General features: G+C 43.3%; 1 protein-coding gene across 1 annotated transcript in view; it reads right to left on the bottom strand.

Moving 5' to 3' along the window:
• ACY1 (aminoacylase 1) overlaps positions 1–21,836 on the bottom strand; it is a 1,669,107-nt gene that overhangs the window by 855,912 nt on the left and 791,359 nt on the right. Inside the window, exon 11 of the mRNA XM_044078190.1 lies at positions 19,342–19,398. Within this exon, the coding sequence (XP_043934125.1) occupies positions 19,342–19,398 (57 nt within the window). The remainder of the gene's footprint in view (positions 1–19,341; positions 19,399–21,836) is intronic.

Raw genomic sequence — 21,836 nt, forward strand, 5'->3', positions numbered from 1 at the left:
GAATTGGGTGAGGCCACCACCAAAAAAAGGACAGTCACTAGTGGACTCTTCCAAGGTTCGGAGCAAGGCCCACTCCTCTTTGGCATCTACTTGCATCCACAACCCCTTTTTCCCATTTTTGCACATGGGGTCAGGGTGTCACTTCAACAGTTACAATCATCTAGAGCCAAGGTTTACAGTGCCGGGTGGCTAGCCCTGCTACTGTAGCTTATCCACACCTCACACTTACCAGTTATAGTCAATCTAGAGTATCCAAGTCAATTTAGAGTGTCCAACCAACTATTGCATGTCTTTGGAATGTGGCAGAGAACCAGAGCACCCAGAGGAAACTCATGCAAACGCAAGAAGTACATACAGACTCTGCTCAGAAGGCACCTCAGCTGAGAGTCAAACCATGGAACCTCTTCCTGTGAGGCAACACTATCCACTGCACCACTGTGCCACCCATCTGTTTCTTGGATGTCAAAGGCCTCTGAAACAAAGTTTGCAGATGACTGTAAACTGAGAGCTGTCACTGAATCCCCCCCAAGATGAGAACACCCTTCAGAAAGGTCTAACACATACAAATGCATGGTGCCAAAGCCATGGTTTAAAACTCAATACCAAGAAATGCATTACTGTACCTTAAGAGAAGCAGGCCACCCTGGGTAACTACATCATCAATAAAACACCTTGATTTACTAGTCAGGGATCTAGGAATTCATGTAGATAGTAAGAAAATCCTTCTATGTTGCTCAGCTTATAAGTGAGGGCATAGCGTCTAGGTCCACAGAAGTCATCATATCACTGTATTCGGCCCTCAACAGAGCCATCACAGAGTATGATGCCCCTTTTGGTATGTACCTAACCAGAAACATGCAGCAACTAGAACATTACAAAGGTTCCTTACAAAAAGAATACAGGGAGTAAACACAATGTCCTAAGCTGATCACCTCAAAGCCCTGTCTCTTTACTCGGTATCAAACAGACTTCTTAGAGGTTTTTCACCTGGCATACAAGGAATCTCTCGATTCAGTTTTGATGAACCTTTTAAACATCTGAACCTTTTAAACATCTGCAAAACAGACAGCATCAACAATGCTACATTTAAAGACCTAAATTTTATTTGCGACATAAATAGGACATATTGGAGAGACAGATGTGTTTCTCAGAGAATTCACATTATCTGGAACAGGCTCCCCATTCATTTGAAGCAGAGTTCCTCCCTATACCTATTTAAGAGCAACTTGGAACAATGGATGGGTAATCGTAAATTCACCCCTGATCTGAGCATATGTCTCTGAAGGTCAGAGGCAGTCACTAAATCACCCCCTATATAAATCAAATTTGTGGGTCAAGAATGAGTTGCACAGCTAGGCTTATAATGGTCCTAGTGGTCATTAGCCTGGTATACACCTATGAACCTTTTACTAAATGGGCTCAAATTAAATAGAAAAGAGCACAATACTGACAGATTTGGCAAACAACCCATTCCCTCTAGTATGCAGTACAGCCAAGGTCCCACTTCAGAATGAAACATTTGTTAGAAGTGCAGCTGATATCCACCAGAATAACATCTAGAACAAAGAAGTACTGTTCCTTTATATCTGCATTGTAAGGTAAACTAATGAGTATAATGTCCCCTTTGGGATGTGCATCTCAAGACACTAGAAAGGCCTTAGGGATTCCTACGAAAATGAAACGACTTAAGATCTTGAGCTACTGAGACTGACTGGAAGAACTACCTCTGTATTCACTACCTTGTAGATTCTGTGAGAAAAGACCTTTACCTTGCTTACTAAGCCAAAAGAAGCCCTGTTGGTCTGGATGTTTTGTATCTCTGAAAGTCTATAGTTCCATTAACACTGGACTTAGGAAAGGCTAAATTTTTACCAGCAGGTAAATAAGATGAAATGGAGAGAGAGTTTTATCAGATATCACCCTCCCAAACTCTGGAACATACTGCCCCATAGGATAAGGCAGTATGATACACTAATGTTCACTAAACAGAACCTAGATGATTGGATATGCCCAGAAATTCACCCCAGGCCTGATTAACCTGGCCCTCCTGCCAAAAGGGGGCACGGCCTAAGGGTGAAGGCTGGCCAGGCTTAAATCATCACATGACTCACATGACATGCCCTGTAATTCCTGAGACTGCCAATTTTGGCAACGTACTGCCATTCACAGAGTGGGGACATTGTTGGCAACTTATCTACGCATCAGTCAGTTTTCTGTCACTTAACATCTGCATTGTGTGTGTAAAGTTGAATAAATTGCTTTGCTACATATGATTAAATACTACAGACTATCACTGCTGTTACTACTGGTCTTGCTTTTTTTTTTTTAACTTATTTAAAGGCTGACAGCTCTAAAAATACAGTGTCAAGAATTTGTAAAATGATCTTTCTTCACCACTGCCTATGCTGACCCATGCATTCTCATAACCGTTTCTTTAATATGGATCTGCCTTGTCTCTATTCCTTGGGGTCAGAAATTAAAACAATGAGTGAGGAGGTCACACCAAAAAAAAAAAAAAAAAAATCTGTAAAAACTAAATAAAACCTCCACCCAAGCTAGAACTTCCAATGAGTGACCTCTCAAACCAGAGGCCTGTGGGATATATGCATATGACCCTTATGAACACCAGGTGTTTCAGCTAATTGGCAATTCTGAATGCCCATGACTTGTTTTGTCGTTTTAATGGACAATTTCAGGCCAATAAAGCCAAACACCACTAGCTGTGTATATGCATATTTCAGCCTTGTTATGACCTCATCAGCACAGCACAAGCAGAGTGTTTAACTAAGAATAAGAAACACAGGAATGTTTATGAATGAACACTATCAAAAAACCAAATGACACCACTATATACAAAAATAAAACAAACAACCTTCCCCAAATCAAATAATTATACTATGACACCATTACCTCAATCAATCACAGCATTCCAAGTCAAATCTTCGTTATAACCATAAGGATACACTGTATTATATTGTAATATGCAACACATTTCCTTTTTTTTCTAAGTTTGTTTAATTTGCTTTATTATTCACGCCACATTTTTATAATAATACACTGTACCAGCTTTTAAACCTTTATATTCACCACTGTGGCAATCCCAAATGTGTTTTACTAAAGGACATCCCATATTTTTCATTTTAATATTTTTACAATGCTCCTTTAATTTGGCTGCAAATGCCTTTTATGTTTCACCAAAATAACATAGCCCACATGGTTACAGTGTAAAATATACCATATGTATTTAAAACAGTGAATTACCATAACGTCGAGTTGCAGAAGAACAAGACGAAAATCACGAAAATTTACATTATTGAACGTTCACATCATTGCAAGTTTCCACCGCGTAAGTAAACACTTGGCCAACATTATATAAAAAACAAACTGAAGCAAATAAAACCCACCGTAGGGAGCTTCACCCCCCACAACCCCCCAACTAAATAGACCAACTCTGAGATCGAACTACAGTGGAGAAAGGGGCAAAGTTCATTATCTTGGCCAACTGCCTACTTTCGCGATGAAAACTTACGATGATAAGAACATTCGGTAATTTATAGTTTCTTGGTTTTTGTCTCACTGTTCTGCAACTCGATGTTATGGTAATTTGCTGTTTTAAAGTAGATTCAATATACCACATTCTTCCATGCGCAAAACTGAACCTTGTACATTTTTGACTTAATAATATTAACTATCATAAAATCCTTATTAAGTCATACAAACATGCACACACTACAATGACCACAAAATTGTGCACTACTACTATTTACCTGAATAATCCCATGCACTTATTTTGCAGGGAATTTAAAATGGCTATGTACTACCCAATCTTGAATACTCATACCCTTACAGTATGAAGCAATAAGTTTTTAGGTAAAAAATATTTTATATGAAAACAGGTGAACACAGAGGTAACTTTTCCAAGCGAGTAACGACTGGAGCTGGTAGTCAAACAGGCGGCAGAGGAGTTCTGAGGTAGGTGCATGCTGACGTCTGCTTTATACCCGATGTCCGTTTATGGCCAACGTACGCTCAGTGATGTGAGCCAACGCATGTACCTATGCAGTATCAATTTAACTTTGGTAAAACGGCCAGAGGTATGAGTCAACCGGAGGTGGACTCCCTCATGTTATGAATACTGCAGCTTATGAACAGAAGGACACTATTTTAGTTTCTCATCCTGCATTAACATGATCACATTATACAAATAATTAGAACACACTTTGTATTGCAAGACAAATACACTGCTTCCTTCAGATTAACTCTATAACATTCTTTGTAACATATTATATTGAACATTAACACTTTACTAGCACTCCTGTAAGTATAACTACTATTATTACTATTGTAGCATTATTTTCCTAAAAAGATCAATAAAGATATTTAGATTTTTGCTAAAGAAATCACTCCAAATGCTGCAGCAATTCCTATATGCCTTCAAAAAGTCACCATATTAGTAAACCTGCTCCACTTGAGACTTTATGTCTTTAGATCCATTTTAATTGGGAAGTTTCCAACTTTAGAGACACATTAGATTAGATTAACCCCTACACTTGGTTGTGTTAGGTACCTAAATGTTAATCAAGTATACCAGTTATCTTAGCTAACACAGAGGGACAAAGCTCTGACTGTGATCTTGACAACTTGAGTCTGAATAGTCGTACAGTCTCTTGCTGCAGCTGGTATGGAAAAAGCAATGAACGACACACATCTGCTAATTCGCATGTTTTCAGAAGGAGAGGGAGTGGGTGAAGTGCATGCCTGGGTTCTTATACCCATGCAAAATCTCCCCAGATGATGAATGGATATCATTTGAGGGCAGTGGCTTCAAGAGGATAGGGCAGTCTTGAGGGGTTTTGTCATTTATGCAAGTAAGTGATATCTTCTTGCTGGTGCACCTGTTGATGATCCATAACAAAAGCACAGAATATGCACAGTGAGGTTACAGATTCAACAGAAAAAGTCTTGAGGGATGCCTGGATGACGGCCATGTGATCAGCTCTTGCCCCAAGGGAACAAATGGTCTAGAAACAGCTATACCCTGCAAGGAAAAAAAATGGGTCATTAAGTCACTGGGAACTGATGACTGGCAGGCAACAGGGTCTGCCTCCACCCCCTCCAAAAAAGGCAAAAATACTGTTAAACAGAAAATGCATACGGACAAAATGAAATGGGAGGAACTTATCCACTCAAAAGAGCAAAAATGTCAAGACATTAAGGTGATCTTAAATCCTCACATTTTTGTAAATAATCCAGGGACTGCTTCTCCATACTTTAAAAAGAATGGCAAATTAGAGGAAAAGTAAGCATTCAGAATTTCTATGAACACATTTTAAGATGAGGATGCTAGCCAAGTATTATATTATAAATAAATGAGGAGGCAGTTTGTCCCAGTGATGCTTAGCCACAACATTAAAAACTTGCAATATACATCTACCAGTTTTGTGCCAGAAAAGACTCAACACAACATGCCCTGGAAAATTTTGCAGGCACAGTCTATCACACCTGACTTGGTTTTGGTTTTGGAAAGGGATATTTATCAGAATTTGGCTTTGTGAAGGGGAGATCATGCCTGATCAACCTGGTTGGCTTCTTTGAGTCAGTCACCGGGGCTGTGGATGAAGGTAAGGCTGTGCATACATCCTGCCTCGATCTGGCCAAGGCCTTTGATACCATTCCTCACTCAGGGATTATTGAAACTCACCAGACTAGGCATCAACCCCCATATCGCTAGGTGGGTTGCAAATTGGCTCACAGATAGAACACACAGTGTACAGACTGCCGACCAGTCACGAGTGGAGTCCTACAGGGATTGGTCCTGGGTCCCCTCCTGTTTGGCATCTACTTCTCAGAAGTCCAGGCCAACACCAAAGGACTCTGGTTGACCAAGATTGCAGATGATTGCAAGCTGGGAGCCATTATTAACTCCCCAAGTGATGCAGACATCCTACAGAAAGGCCTCACTGAGACCAATGACTGGTGTCGAAACCATGGCCTTAAGCTTAATGCCAAAAAATGTGTTTTCATCCCCTTTGGTAAAATCTCAGTTCTCACTAATTACCGCATTGATGGGAGCCCACTGAACACTGAAGGCGTTACAAGAGATCTGGGGATGCATGTTGACAGCAACCTCTCCTTCGACCACCACTTTGCCACTGTGGTCAGAAAGTCCTTCTATGTGGCACATCTCATTACCAAGGGTTTTCCATCCAGGAAGAAAGATGTCATTGCCTCTCTCTACTCTTCCCTCATTAGACCAAACATTGAGTATAATGCCCCATTTGGCATGTACCTCACTAGACACCTGCAACAGTTGGAGAGGCCACAGAAGTACCTCACAAAGAGGAACCTAGGTATTAAACACATGTTATACATGGACAGACTCAAAAGACTCCAGCTATTTTCTGTCCCATATCACCTATTTAGAAGCAATCTCTGCTTGACTTAGAAAGCCATGTCTGACCCAGCTCTGTTAGAAATGCTATATCTAAAGAAATCCCAATCCCTCCACACCACACGCTCCAGAGACCTCAACCTCATTATCACAATCAACAGAACATGCTGGAGGGACAGGTCCCTCACCCAGAGACTCCCCATGCACTAGAACAGACTTCCCATACATGTCAAGCAGAGCACCTCGCTGTCCCTCTTCAAGAGGAATCTTGATGAGTGGATGGGTAATAGAAAGTTCACCCTGGGGATTACTCCAGTGGCTCTACTTGATAGAGGCACTGAACTAACGTCAGGTGGCACAATGCCAGGGCACTTCTATGGGCTAGGCTTGTAAAGGATCCAGGGCCATTAGCCTAGTACACACCTATGAACCTATGAATGTTTGATAAGGACTATAGCTATTGTGATGCAAAAGGGGCTCCAATCTGTCAGTCTCTCCTAATATGTAAATACCACTTACTGCACCTTCAAACTAAATATGGATGAGTGAACACTTCTAATTTTTCTGTTAGATATCACAGGTCTACAAAAGTTATCAAGAAAAAGGCTTGAAAACTCAAGCTCAGTGGAACAATGCATTTTGCAGTAATCATCATCATCAACCTGGAGGATGACATAATGGTTAAGGTGCTTACCTTAAAGACACAAGGTGGAGGGTTTGATTCTCACATGGGGTAACTGGCTAGGCTTCAAATGGCCCAAAAAGGGCAGTTAGCCTAGTACTAACCTATGAACCAACTATGAACCAACTTCTACCCAGTTTTCTACATCATCGGGGTGTCACAACTGTTAACATCTTTCTCTATTCAATGTTACTCACCTATCTTCTTCAACAGTTATGCCTGACTGTCATAGGTCTTATCTCAGACAACCATCTATCTCTTTGCTGGACCTCCTCGTTTCCTCTTGCCTCTACAACTGGAGCTACTTAGGTTTCTGCCTGATGTCATCATTTCTTTGTCTGTACCACAGTTTAAATCCTACCGCCCATATAAGGTACTTTATTGCTATCACCTCTAGCTTCCTCAACTGCTCTGCTTTCACTGCCCAGGTTTCTGTACCATGCAGTCATACATATCAAACCACTGTTTCGTACACTTTACTTTTTAACTTCTCTAGAATTCTTCTGTCACACACTACACCTGACACCCTGTGCAAGTTGGCTACACCACCTCTGATTCTGACATTGACCTCCTAATTCAGACTTCCTTTTTCCTCAACCACCCCTCCCTGATCCTTGAAGCTGTTAATCTATTCCACTGTTTTCCCATCTATCTCATTTCTCAGTTTCTTTTAATTTCACTCACTTGCTGCCATTACAAATGTCTTATATGTAGTCAGTTTCAAACCATGTGCCTTTAGCTTTGCATCCCACTCCCCTATTGTTTGCTGAAGTTCTTGTTCAGCCTGCATATAATGTATGTCACTTTGCTTGCAAACAGCAGCTTTGTTGATCTGTCTCTTCCTACCTGGATGCTAATGTAGTCCATCAGCAGTATGAACCACAGTGGGCTCAAGGTTGAACCCTAGTGCATACCCACTCTACTGGGAACTGCTCTGTGACTTTGAACACTGTTCGTACTTGTGACACAAGGTCCACATACATAGCCTATACTAATTCTACCGATGTTTCTGGTACTTAGAACCATTGCAGTACTGCCCAAATCAGCTTTCTTGAGACCTTGTGATATGCTTTCTTCAAGTCTAGGAATGCCCAAACATCAGGTTGGTTGTGATGTATCCTGATCTGAATCCATCCTGCTCATCTTCCATCTAACTTTGTACTCCTCTGCATATCCTCTCCGGCATTTTCATGCAGTGTGACAAGAGTTTAATACTGCTATACTGCCCATACTTGTGAATGCCCCTTTGTTCATGTACACTGGCACTAGAATGCTTATTCTGTAATCACCTGAGATATGCCTTTCTTTCCATATTCTCTGGTGCCATTTCCCCCAACTCATTCAATGTCTTGATCACATCTGCTGTGACCTCATCTAGGCCTGCTGTTATCTGTTACTTCACTTTCCTTGCTGCTACTCTTACTTCTTCTATGGTAGGGTCCTCCTCTTATTTCACTGTAGCCTATGTCTGGGACAGTACAGCTTCTATGGGTTTTTTTCATTCAGAAGCTGTTGGAAGTACTCCTTCCATCTGTCTTTGATGTCCTGTGAGCTTGTGAGCAAGTCATTGCTGGTATCCTTTATGAAGGGTGTTTGGTGAGTATCTTTTTTATCTTTCTGTCTTTGCTTTGCAACCTGATAAGAGTTTCTTTGTGTCATCTGCTGAGTCCTTTTCCAAAAGCCCATAGAGTGTCTCAGGCCTTGTTCTTTGCTACTGCAACTGTTCTATGAGCCAACCAGTAATCCTTCTTATTCTGATCTGATTTTTTTTATTTCACACTTTTTTCTGCACTGCTTCTTATTTTTGATGACTTCCTGGACTCCTGCATTATACCACCAGCTTTCCTTATGTACCTTATTTCCATACCTGACTTGGCTGCATATCTGTTCTATAGTCCTCAAAAACATACTGGTTTGGGACACTCAGATTCTTCTTCAACTCTTATTTCCTCTTTTTTCTAAGGTGCAAGAGCCCCGTGTATTTCTTTGAACTTTTGTGCTCTCAAGTCAACGTTCAGGTCTTCAGCCTAGTAAATGTTGATCTCAGAGACTTCTCTGATCCCTGCTTGCAGTTGATTGTGGTTTATGCTATGTGCAGAGTGTTTCTCTGGTTATACTCCAATGTCCTTTCCTTACTAGGAAGAAGTCTACCGAAGATACATGTTGACCACTTTTGTATCTGTTTAATGAATGTCTCTCTTGCTGAAACCATATGCTGACCACCATCAAACCAGTTGCTAGATGGAAGTCTAGAATGGCCTCTCCTTTATTCTTGATGTCCCACCCATGTGCATCCAGACAATCCTCATATCCTGTTCTGTCTGTCCCAATACGTGCATTCAGATCCTTCCATTATCAACACCAATTCAGGTTGCCCTGTTTTATCTAGTAGGTCCTGCAACTGCTACATGAATGAATTCTACTCCTCACTGCCATACCCTGCTGTTGGACAAAGCCTAATATTATGAATAATATCATAGCCTTACAATGGAGTCAGACTGCCATGAGTCTTTCACAAACTCTGATGACATCTTTCAATGTCTTCTGAAGACTCTCTCCCAGGTAACCCAAGCTGGGCATCTAGACACCAGACAGACAATAATTTGTTGACCTAGATCTGCTGGGCTTTATGGCAGTTACACACTGGCTAAGAGGGGCCACAGAGCCCCTTCCGCCTGTTAGCCTGGGTCCCTGGCAATGGTTGGAATATGCCGGGTTTTCAACCCACTTATCACCAGCAAATACCCATGCCCAATTTTGGTGAAATTAGTTAATGCAACCAACTCACCTAGAGCTATTTTTTTTACATTATGTGGCTAGTCCTAAAACAACATGCAGTCTGTGATCCATGCTCTGCTACCTAGAGGATACTGTGCACCACAGCTGACGCCCTAAGTGATTGGTCTACACAACTCCTTTCCCAATAAGCACCATCTGGAGTCTGTGCTGCTGACCACAACTCCATTCCTGGATGAGTTTGAGGTGGAAACACCCAGCATGTTTTTGGGAACTGGGAGGAACACCACAGGGACACAAGGAGAACATGCAAACTCCACACTGGCAATGTATGGAAGTCAAAATCAAACCTTGTACCTTGTGCATGGCAGGTGAAGACCTTAACCAATATACCAACTGCGGTCAAATGTGCCTTTTGCAGCACTATGGGCTACTTATCAGTTAACAGAAAAAAGCAACCAGCAATTGCACGGCCTGAACATCAAATTGAAAAACAGCAAAATAAGCCAGCAAACTGTGATGCTGAACAAATCCAATATTTATTAAATGTCAGCCATAAAAAAGGAAAAACAGACCGGTTTTGGCTAATATAGTTACATAGCCTTCCTCAGTGTTAACAGAAACAAAGAACAAATTCCCTTTTATGCATGACATCAACGACAGAAAAGATACAGATTAGTCAGATTATAGATGCTCATTAAGACCCGGTGGAAAAAGTCCACCTAATTTAATTATCCACTTTTTTCTTTGGCATCAAAAATATTGTGCCATCCTGCTTTATTTAATCTGCTGCGCTCAATTTTGTCTATTACCATAAACCTAAAAGTGGCTGTAGAATGTACTAGGGAGTGTTTGTATAGTGCACTTGTGGGCTTCCTAATCCTCATGTCGCTAAAAGGCATATTAAAGGGACCAAATGGATTCCCTCCTCTGCTGCTATACTTTAAGAATATTTAGTTGAGACTGACACCTCATGACAGGTAATACATCAATAATTTATTGCCTACTCTAAGAACAGTGCTTGAATTAGAAGTTATGTACTCACCATAACGTTCCATCTGAGTAGGTGACTTCATTTGGATGCAACTATCGGTACCGGATCCGATCCCAGCCGGCCTTTCAATTTCAAAAGCTTAGGCTCCTCCTCTAGCTCCTCCCTCTACCCATAACCCCCCAAGCTGCCCTGCTGGGACTAGATTGAGTTTGCCTCAAAAACAGTACACTACAGTGACTACTAAAACAGTATATATATATACTCCAGGATAGGCAGGGGGCAGGGAGTGGAGGGTAAAGATTCAAATGAAGTCACCATATCTAGATGGAACTGCTAACTTCTAACATCTAAGGTAACAGTATTCAGACTTCATTTAACCTGCAACCTGGGGACAGAGTCCCCAGCTACCTGAATCTTGAGATGCATCATCCTGAATCTAAGATGTTTCTGATGGGAGGATGAGCCAAAGGATTTCCTTTCCAAAGGAAACTGAGAGATAAATGCAATGAGCCTGCGGCCAGAGGCAATCCAAGATATCCAGAAGGCCAAAAAGAGCACTCAAGAAATGCGAGACTGCCCTGTGTGGCTGAGTCTGCCGAGCCAGGAGCCTAGAATGAGCCAGAACCCTAGGAGGAGCAGAGCTAATAGAATGGGCCAAGTAAGTAGTGAATGCAGCTTTTTAGTTAGACTTTTAAAAAGCAAATTTAGGCTCACCTGTGAGCAATGCTGCTTGTGAAGCTGTCTGATCTGATTTTGTGGACTCTAAAAAACTAATAAACATAAATGCAGTAATTGAATGCAATTTGTATCTGAAATTGTTTGAGTTCTGGGGAAACTGAGGTAAATTGATTGATTGGTTAATATTTGATTTGAAGAATTAGATTCGAAGAAAAATTGGAGACCTTCGAAGGGAGACAGAGATGGGAAAGAGAAAAAAGGTATAGGAAAGGAAGAAAGAGCGCGGCGTGTGACGATCTTGCGGCAGGAGAGTGACATAGAAGTAAGGTAAGATAGGTACTTTAGATCTGTAGAAGCTACAGGCTCGAATGGAGCTGCAAGCTCGCTTGCAGGTCGAATGGCAGCCCAAGGTAAGGCTTGTAAGGTTATGGTACAACAAACTGGGTACAACCTCCTCCAGATTCCTGAGCCTTTGAGGAGGGATTCTCATAGGCTCTCTTAATGGGGAGAAGTCTCAATGTAATTTTGGTAATGGATGAATGCTGTAATTGGTATGGCTGCGGTGAAAGAGATTTAATGCGAACAGGGTTTGTTAAAAGGTGAAAGAGGTCTGTGTAAAAAATTAGAATCTCTTCCATTTATATGATAAGGATCCAAAGGTGGAAGGTCTCTAGGATAATCCAGTCCATGAATCTGATAATGACACCTGGTGGACCCTAATATGGAATGGATGGTGAGCTACTTTGACCGTGATGAGGATGGATGGCTAAATCAAGGATGTGTAAATTGGGAACATGGATCCGGAGACAGGGTGCTAGGATCCCAGAATCAGATCCAGAATCCAGGGTGGATTGATTTTGGGAGAATCCATCCGGTGAACGATCAGAAGATTTTGTGAGAGGGTACAAAGAGGAACCAAACTTGAACCCTACAGAACTCCTGCAGAGAGTCATTTGCATCAGAGGATCATTGGAGGCAGGAGTGCAGAAGCAAGGAGATCAGAGGTGGTGGCATGTACCAAAGAAGGAGACCAATAGGCCCAAGGGGGAACCGTGAAATCTCGCAAATTCCCAGCGGGGGGTTGAAGGAATTCCCTGGTTCAGAAAGAGGCAGAAGGAGGCAAAAAGGATCGCGAGGAGGGTTGAGAGACCACGGCAAAGAGGTCTTCTTCGCTAAACACTGAGTTGAGCGACCACTCGTTGGAATGACAGATTGGGTGTAAAGCTATTTGTCCCAAAGCGCTTATGGTGGATTCACGATTCTCATACCCTCTTGCTGCTCACTGCCCATTGACCATCTCCCGACTCTTGTGGATACTGAACTCGGATAGGACCTGGTTCCTGTCTGTGGCAATGTGTACAGATGCTGAACTGAAAGTTGTGCAACTCTGTTGCAATGGTCCCTAGTTGGCCTTGATTGTGGTGAAGTGTCAATGCACCCAGCACCGCCTCATTTCCAGCCCGGGACTTATATTCCCCCACGAATCTGTCGGGTTAGGGTGGCACTTGCCGCCCGGTTCCTGCAGCACAGGAAAGCAGGAGACAGAAAGGCCCTGAAGGGGGGAAGGCTGCGGGAAAGCCAGCACAGTACCTGACAACCTGACGGAGACAGGAGACAAGCCGCATCTTGAAGAGGGGAACGAAGAACTTGGGAGAACGCCGAGGATGGGAGAGAGGTTCCAGAGAATAAGGCCATCATTGAAGGGGCCATAGGAGGTAGCGCATGAAATAGCAAGCTGAATAGGGCCCACCAGACCACACTTCCCTCAGGACCCTGGCTGCAGTCGAAGGATGGCTGCAGGATGACGCCCTGGTGGACAAGGCTCTTTCCCATTCTGTCTGGGAGGTGGGATGCAGCAAATTGACCTGGGGTTTAGCCTTCCTCCTATGAAATCTATAACTCTGTGGGAAGAAAGGTGCTCCTCTAGTTGACAGAGATGCCTGAGATGTTGGGGCTAATTTGTGCAGCTGAGTGCATGAAGAGCCTAGAAGATGCAGTCAGAGGGGGGCCGCCAGGAGCCAGTCGCCCAGGTAACACAAAGACCTAAGATGGGGCCTAAGCCGGGGCTGCAAGCACTGGCTAAGAACTCACAGCAAGCGAAGGGTGAAACCCTGACCCGGAGGAAGGGCCCTAAACTCTGGCTCTCAGCTTCCAGATTCTGTCCCTGTGTCGTGGACCTGAGACAGATGGTAATGTCGTAGTAGAGAAGAGGTTGAGGGGAGAATCCAGTGTTCTCCCGAAGAGTGGAGAATAGAGGGGGTGATAGATTGAACTCCGTTTGTTTTGGGATTTTGCTTGGCAGGAAAAGATCTAAGACGGTCTTAAGTCCCCGTCGGCTTTAAGTCCTAAAAAGGACCATCTGTAAAACCCTGACCCGGTTTTGCCTTGGGGGCCTTGCTGGGAACGTCTTTTTTTGATAGCTCTTTTTTCTTGGAACATGTGACCTCGATCAAGGCCTCCCTTCTACCGAACGGAACATCTGGGAGGTGATGTACTCCTGGATTGAACTTGTAAGCACCCGCATCACGACCTCCCAGCGGTGCGGAAGAACCCAACGGCCTTGTTGTCCTCGAGAGACGCCCCCCGACTGCCCCCGGGGCTCTGCCTGCCTGCTATGCCAAGAACTCAGGGCCCACTCTATCACCCCAGGTGCTCGGGTCTATCAGAGAAAGGTGGGGACCCCTGCTTCTAGAAGGCCCGACTCCTCTAGGACTCCTGGTTCTCAGGACCAGGTTCTTCTGCCAGGGAACTCCGCTGGCTCCGTTTCCGGACTCCGATCTGCTTCTGAAGGAACCACATCTTCTTCTGTCCCTGCCCAACTTCGGCTTTGACCTTCCATCGAAAGGAGAAGCTTCAGTCCCTTCAGACAGCCTTCATCGGCCAAGGGCGGGCTCTGACCAAACAGGCAGAACAGGTCTGGCAGAACCAAAGCTAGCGAGATGAGGCGCCAGGTTCACAGCTGGCCAGCCAGCCTGTATAAGCCATCTAGTGGGCCTCAGAAACTGGGGAAAGCAGCACCGATCCTGGCGGCTGGCTCTATCTGCATCTGGCCGGGATGAAGTAGCCGAGGTATTAATATCACTGACTGATGTGAGGGCCATTGTGGTGGGAGTATAATCTCTGCCCGGAAGCTCATGACATGTACTTGGCCCGCTGCACGCTGATCCTTTGGGCCATGTGGTTGGGCATCCAATGACGTGAAAGACTGCTGAAATGCCTCAGGCTTTGAGGTTGCGATCCATGAGCCTCCTGGGCCTACCGGAGGGTATCGAGGGGGACTCCTTCGCCGGAGGATCTCTTGAGGGCCTCTCCTGGGATCACCGCCAACGGTGGTGGGGGACACCCAAGGAGTGATAGATCCTTGGAGGATTGGGATCGTGTCCAGGGCGTCTTGAGGTAGGGGAAAGGATGTCAGGACGCTCCCGTAGCTCTGATGGATATAAGGTCCAAGCCCTGTTTCCTGATCTTGGACACCTCCAGAAGAGGGTCGCCGGTGAGGGGCCATCAGGGAGGAACTTTGGCCCCCCCCAATGCAGGGGGAATGAGACGACTCTCGCTCTGAGTGAGGGAGCCCTCCTCCTCACCCAAGATCTTAGTTCATTTCACTTGGGGGGGAGAGGGAGCTGTCCCTTAGTGGGTGACTGGCGGGGAGTTGTCCTTCCTCAGCTGGCCTCAACGTGCTTCTAAGGGGCTTGTCCGCCTGGCTCAACCGCAGGGAGCGAGTTCAGGTATCTCTGGCCAGGGTTTCAAGGAGTAAACTCCCGCAGAGTGGGATCAGGTCCGGAGGAGCCAACTGACAGAGAGGGCTGTCCCCAACCGTGAGCTGGTGGGGGCTCCGCGGATCCCAGCCGGTGCCGCGGGATGGAGCCGCGGCCCGGACCCGTTCCCTTGCCTGGTAACGAGCCAGGGCTTCCACTACCCCAAGGCCGCGACGAGCCGAGGCCGGCCGGAGCAAACGGGCGGTGGCACTGGGCCGGACGCGACGATCGGAGGCGGACCCAAAACTTCAGTCGAATCGGAGCCACCTGGACGGTCTGGGCTCCGAGGTCAGCTCCGTACCACGCTGCTCCGGGAGGAGGTTCGAGGGGATCGAAGGGCCGGAGGCACCCGCTGATGGGACCCATCCGAGGTGGCTGGATTATCGGGCCTGATCATCACCCCATATCCAACTGGGTCCGGGAAGAAGTTCCAACCTAAGGCGGTTCCAGGAAGGAGCCAAAGGGGCTAGAGCAGGGAGGACTCCATGCGGGGGCTCCTCCCCATGGATCTGGATGAAAGGGAGGCCTCCTCTCCTCATCCGAGAGGGAGCTTGGGAGCCAGAAAGTGGACCTGTGGAGGCCACTCGGCGACCTGGAGGGGCGGGGACCTCCTCCTCTCCCGCCAGCCTCCTCCCTCTCCGCCCAGGAGAGAAGGAGGGGGCTGTGCCCGCCGAGGGAGGAGGAGCCCCACTTACCAGGAGGGAGGAGGGCCCGGAGGAGCCAACTGAGGGTTTCTCTCTCGCTTGCGGTGCCACTCCCCAGCTCTCCTAGAAGAACTCGGATGACTCTCAGTCCTCTCTTGAGAAGTACAACCTATGGTTGGGAGGCCAGCAGGAAGAGGAGAGCCTAAGATGACAGTGGAGCCTGGGCAAGCGCAAGCTGAGGTGGGGGGAAGTTAAATAAAGAACCGGGCAACACACCTGCACAAATGGTACATGGCCTTAGACAACATTCACACAATGTTCAAAGGGCTCCTAACCCAACAAAAACTAAGAGCAAAGAAACCCCACACAAGTATAAATACACTGAACATTTAGAGAATACACCCTTATGATAAATAACATGATACAAAAACATTCAGCTAAAACAAAAAACACCAAAGTTGAAAAACTACGAAACCCAAAGAAAGTTAAGCCTAATCACAGGAGTCAGACAAAATAGTTGGAAAGGATTAAGAGAAACTGAGGGAGATCAGTATCTGCATCATGGGATTGTAACTTAACACCAACTTGAAGCAGGAGCGTAAGAATCCAAGGTGAGTTGCAAATGATAGGTCCAAATTACCGGAGGATGGCTTGTTTCAGCATACAGGATGTCTTGTGTTACAAAATTAACTGGCCAGTCCAAGATAATAAAACAGCTTGAATAAAAAAAGAGTTAGCATTAAACACTTTATCATTCACATGAAGACTGCATGCTTGGAAATATCCGCACAGAACATTTCTAACAACTGTAAGGCTGACAGACATGTTTGCAAAAGACGAGTTTATTTGCTGGAGTACTACAGGCAGGGTCAGTGGAGTGCTGCAGCATGTTTTTTTGTCTTACTCAGGATTAAGTGCGAATAGAAGATGAAATTAGTTGCCACCGCAAGCAAGGGATATATTTTAAGCTGTCCTTAGAGATTTTTTTCTATGTATTTTTTTCTTCCTACATCCCTACTAAACATCAAGCTATTACCATGGCTGCGCATTCATTCTTCTCTGAATGATAGCAGTTCATGGCATAGCCTTCAGGCAACCATGAGGGATGTGCCATGGACTGTACAGCCATCAGGCAACCATGAGGGACTGTTCACTCTAAATCCTTAATTCCACTCTCTTGGTGGTGACATAAGCACCCACATCACCAGAGATGTTGCAAACTTCTGTAAACAGGAACACATGCGCTCTCACAGGCACTATGCAAGAGCTACTGGACCTGGCTTGGGTTGCCATGACCATGCCCCTCCTGCAGCTGTGACCTTACTGGCAAGGACCCGCCTTCACCTACCCCCTGCAAGTATGCCAACAGGAAGCTACTCCTTTCCCATTCCCCAACCCTGGCAATTCCTGTGCACGAGCCACTAATCAAACTCAGAAAGTCTGGGCTGCAGTCCAGGCTTTATCCCTCTGTGCCACTGAGCTAGGGATCTTCAGAGTTTTTTCTGTTTGACTTGGACACAAGGATGCTGACAACAGATAACTGGCTCTGGTTCATTTCTCACAGTGATAACTGCAGCTAAGAAAGCCATAATAAGACAGTGAACAGCTGCCATTTACCCTTTACTCAAGAGCAATGGCTTTCAGCTGCAGGAATTTATAGCCAATACAACTAGCTAGGTAATCTCAAGAACTCTTCTTATAAAATGGAGTGCAAATGGGCTATGTATCTAGATATCACTTATGATATTCTTAAAGATGTATAGTTCTATAACACCCTAGGGCAGTGTTCAGTTTTAATTTTAATTCACAAATGAGGAGATGTTTGTCTACACAGCAGAACTTTTTACTAGGTTCTTTGTGTTTTATTAAATGTTGTTGTTGTTGTTGTTGTTGTGTCTTTCGGCTTATCCCGGTTAAGGGTCGCCACAGCGGAACTCTGGTCCGCTAATGTTTGGTAGTGGATTTTTACGTGCTGAGTTACCAGCCCTGACGCACAACCTTCAACGAAGGCACGCCCATTCACGTATGCCTCCACACAGAAGACGCTCTAGCTGAGAATCGAATGGGACAACGTCTTGCTGTGAGGCTACAATGCTACCGCAGCACCACTACCGCGGGTCTTTGTGTTTTATTAAATGATTAGATGAATTTCAAGTTCTGATGAACAGGATACTCCAGCTGTAGTTAGTTCATAAACAGATGATCCTTAAGGGATTGTATTCAGTAATGCAAGCAAGTAAAACAAGGATTGTCAGTTTTTTTTTTGTAACACTGACTTTAGAGTTTCCTTTTTTTTACTCCTTATGGAAAGAACTTAGTTTTGTATGCTGAACCTACGTCACTTCCAGTGTTAACATGTCAATACTTTATTTTCTATTAACTGATAAGAATAAAGACTGATGGTATGATTGTCACATGCATGTCACTGCATTTTTTCAGCTGTCTTTTTAAAATTGAACACATTACTGCTAAAAATATTCTGCTAGGGTTATTGAATGCAAGTAAACTGACAACTGCTCATCAGATATCCTCCTTCAACGTGAAAAAAAGATCATATTACCACATCTAAATCTGTGATTAGTACCAGTCCTCCATCTAACTTTCACTGTCATTTAGAACACTGTTGTAAAGGCAGTTAAAATATGCTTACTATCTAAGACTGAAATTTAAATGAATGAAGATCACAAGACTGAAATAAAATCCTGAGAGTTACACTAAACTGAAATTCAGAATCTTAAAGTAATATTGATTCTATACATGAAACAAAATATACATTAACTTAAAATTTTTAATGAATATAAATAGTATTTTATATAGGAAGAAACCTCCTTACATCTCCCATGAGAGGGCTGTATCTCAAATACTGCCTAATAACTGGTTTAACAGAAAAAGCATCTTTTGTTTAATTTCAGTTGGTGTGTTAAACTCGTGTTTTGTACCTATTTGCATAAACACATCCAGTATTACAGGATTTTGATTTTCAGTCCTTCACAGCTTGCAGGCATACCTCTCAACTGTTCATATTTTTGCCTCTTATTTGTTGGTTTGTTCCTCATAGAATTTATGGTTTCCTGACAAATCAGTAAGGATTGAAGCCACTAAATAATGATACAAATTTGACTTTCAAACTTTGCATACTTCAGAAAATGCACGTGAATACAAAACTTGTTATTCTAACAACTTTCTAGGTTTATAACCATAATATTTAAAGTCTGTGCTTGATAATGGCCTCTAACCTTCACTACATTTGGCTTTTTTCCAAAATTGTTGCACTACAAGGTTGACAGATATGCTTTCAGGAATTCTGGAGTCAGTCAAACAATCTTCAGTTATTTGAGCTTCAGTCTTGTGACAGGGATCCAGTTAAAACAAAAACACTGCAAACAAAGCTGCACTTCAGCTAGAATATCAAAAGGATATTTTCACTAACTTGATGTGAAAGTAAAAGAAGTACTTACACCATGGACTTCTCTCTCCGTAGAAAACAGTGAAGTCTGCAGTAGGGCTAGCAATACCTAGTAAAAAGTAACAAAGAAATTATTCTTAAAGAAAATGAAAATAAAACTGACAACATTTAAGGACTTCTAGTACCATGACGTAAACCCATTTGCACCACTGGCTCACATTAAGAACGGTATTCGAACCATCAAGTGGCAAAACAGATATATCAAAATACTTAATGTTTAAAGTTTCTGGTAACAATAACGTTCCTTCTCATACAGAATGTGTTATTGAGTAACTGAAAATAATGCAACCTAGTCATGACCTTCCTGCTCTGAATTCATGTTGCCAAACATTGAGTTCTCAAATTACAGGCCCTTAATGCTAAATTAAACAAAGAAAATGAATTATGAGAAAATTAAGAACTTTTAACGATTCAGGCATACTGTTTTATTCATTATTCTTTTCATAGTTGCTTTAGTCACAATGTACATTTCTGGGGGGTATAGTACTTATCATCTGACTTCAAAATGCCAACTCCTGGAGCTCAGCAGTAGCTTGGTCCTTTCTCACCTGTTAGGGTGGTTCCCATGTAACACAATGGTTATGTCTCCCTGTTCTACAAAGCAAACTGACTGTTGTCTTGGCAGTGCACATGACAGTTAACAGCTGGACATCCAAATGGTTGAACTGCCATCATATTAATGAAGGAATAAGGAGATTTTTAAACCTCATCCCTTCATGCTATCATGCATTCAAAGCAACTCTTTCTAACTGTGTCTGCATAGGCTATAATCACAAGTATACAACCAGTAAACATTGTAATTATACCTTCATGTTTGTGGTTAGCCCCTAAAGTGGGAAGATCCTCCCCAATCCCAACAAACAGATGTGGCGGCTTTGATTACTCAGCCCTTATCCCCATGTTATCCTCTGTGGACACCTCCGCAACATCCAAATGATCTTCTGTTACTAGACCATTCACCTCACCCAGCTTATAGTGAATGCAGATCCTCTGAACCTTGCAACACATTTTAAATGCAATACTGCCAAAGTAACCTGAAGTAGAGAACTACACAAGGTGCTGTGCAGTACCTGCATGTACACAGTATACAATAACCTAACAACATTCCACATTTAAGCACAGAAACAGAATGAAACTCAGCTACATGTATTTAGCTCATGAAAACCAGAGGTACAGCACATTCAGGATCATTCTCTTAGCTTGACTACGCATAGCAAAGCAGCTTTCAAAAGTATATATTAGTAAAAAGAACAAGTGATTTGCTGCGAAAATATCAACAAGCATTAGACAGCAATGAATGAAGACTACAACAGAACCACTATGAACCAGCAGCAATAATGTTTCAAGATGCATTACCCATGAATGATAAAGCATGACAGGGTAAAGGAGTGGAAATTACATTAAATCTTTGCAGTACATCTGCTTTATAAGACAGTACCTATGGGGCTGACAAGGTGGCAGCCACCTGTAAGGCTGCAAAACAGAATGCAGTAGACCTGTGTAAAAAAAAAAAATTCAACCTAATAACTCTAATAATTTATAACTCATGGTATTATTACTTGTAAAGAGGATATTCACAGATTATTTAAACAGAATTCAGTAAACCCCCAAGGCTCATTAACTTGTGAAAGCGGTCCCTCCACAGATTTCTGTTAATGATAATGTGAGGATGGCCCACAATTTGTCCAAGGACTCAGCAGCTGTCCAGAAGCCATCATCTACAAGTTTCACTTTAACAGCAAAATAAGTGATGAAATTTCATAACTCTGATTCATTCTGTTAACAAATTTAAAGCAGCTGAAACGTTATGTTTAGTTCAATTACAAAAATAATTATTACAGTGTAATTCTGTGTATATGAAGCTCTTGTTCCACCCTTAAAATTTTTTCATCAAAGCCTCTCACGCCTGTCTACTCCACAGACAATGCATTTTACCAATGAGTTAGTCCCCCTACTTATTTGACTTAAACTACCCACCACACCTTCCATAGCAAAATACACAAACTCCCTCTACTGTAACTTCTTAAAACATCCTCTATTACCTAACCTATTATCCTCTTCAGCCCACCCATTGCTACCCCTCCTAACCTACATACTTATATTATGCCAGAAATTCGTGCATCTCCATCCTCTCCCTCCCATTCACATAAAGAAATAATATGATTCCCACAACCACCCCTGACTTCTTTACTAAATATCCTCCTAAGCTGATTATATATTGAAACCAATCCAGGTCCCTGCCTACCCTACACCTTCATTAACACAACCACACAACAAACTAAGATGATTTCTCTGCTTAATCTAGCAGAAGCATATCGGCGTCAAGCAGGAATGGAAATCAAAACAGAAGTAGATAAAAATCAGGCAGCAACTGAATGTGCGAAAAAACAAAAGAAAGAATATAAAGTACACAAATGCATGGATCTCGCCATTCCCAAAAGAACCAAGACACTCTCCTCCAAAAAAAGGAAGCCAATCTGGTGGTCC

This window comes from Protopterus annectens, chromosome 7.part0 (assembly GCF_019279795.1).
Source record: "Protopterus annectens isolate FY-2018-M chromosome 7.part0, PAN1.0, whole genome shotgun sequence".
In the NCBI taxonomy this organism is placed as follows: Eukaryota; Metazoa; Chordata; order Ceratodontiformes; family Protopteridae; genus Protopterus; species Protopterus annectens.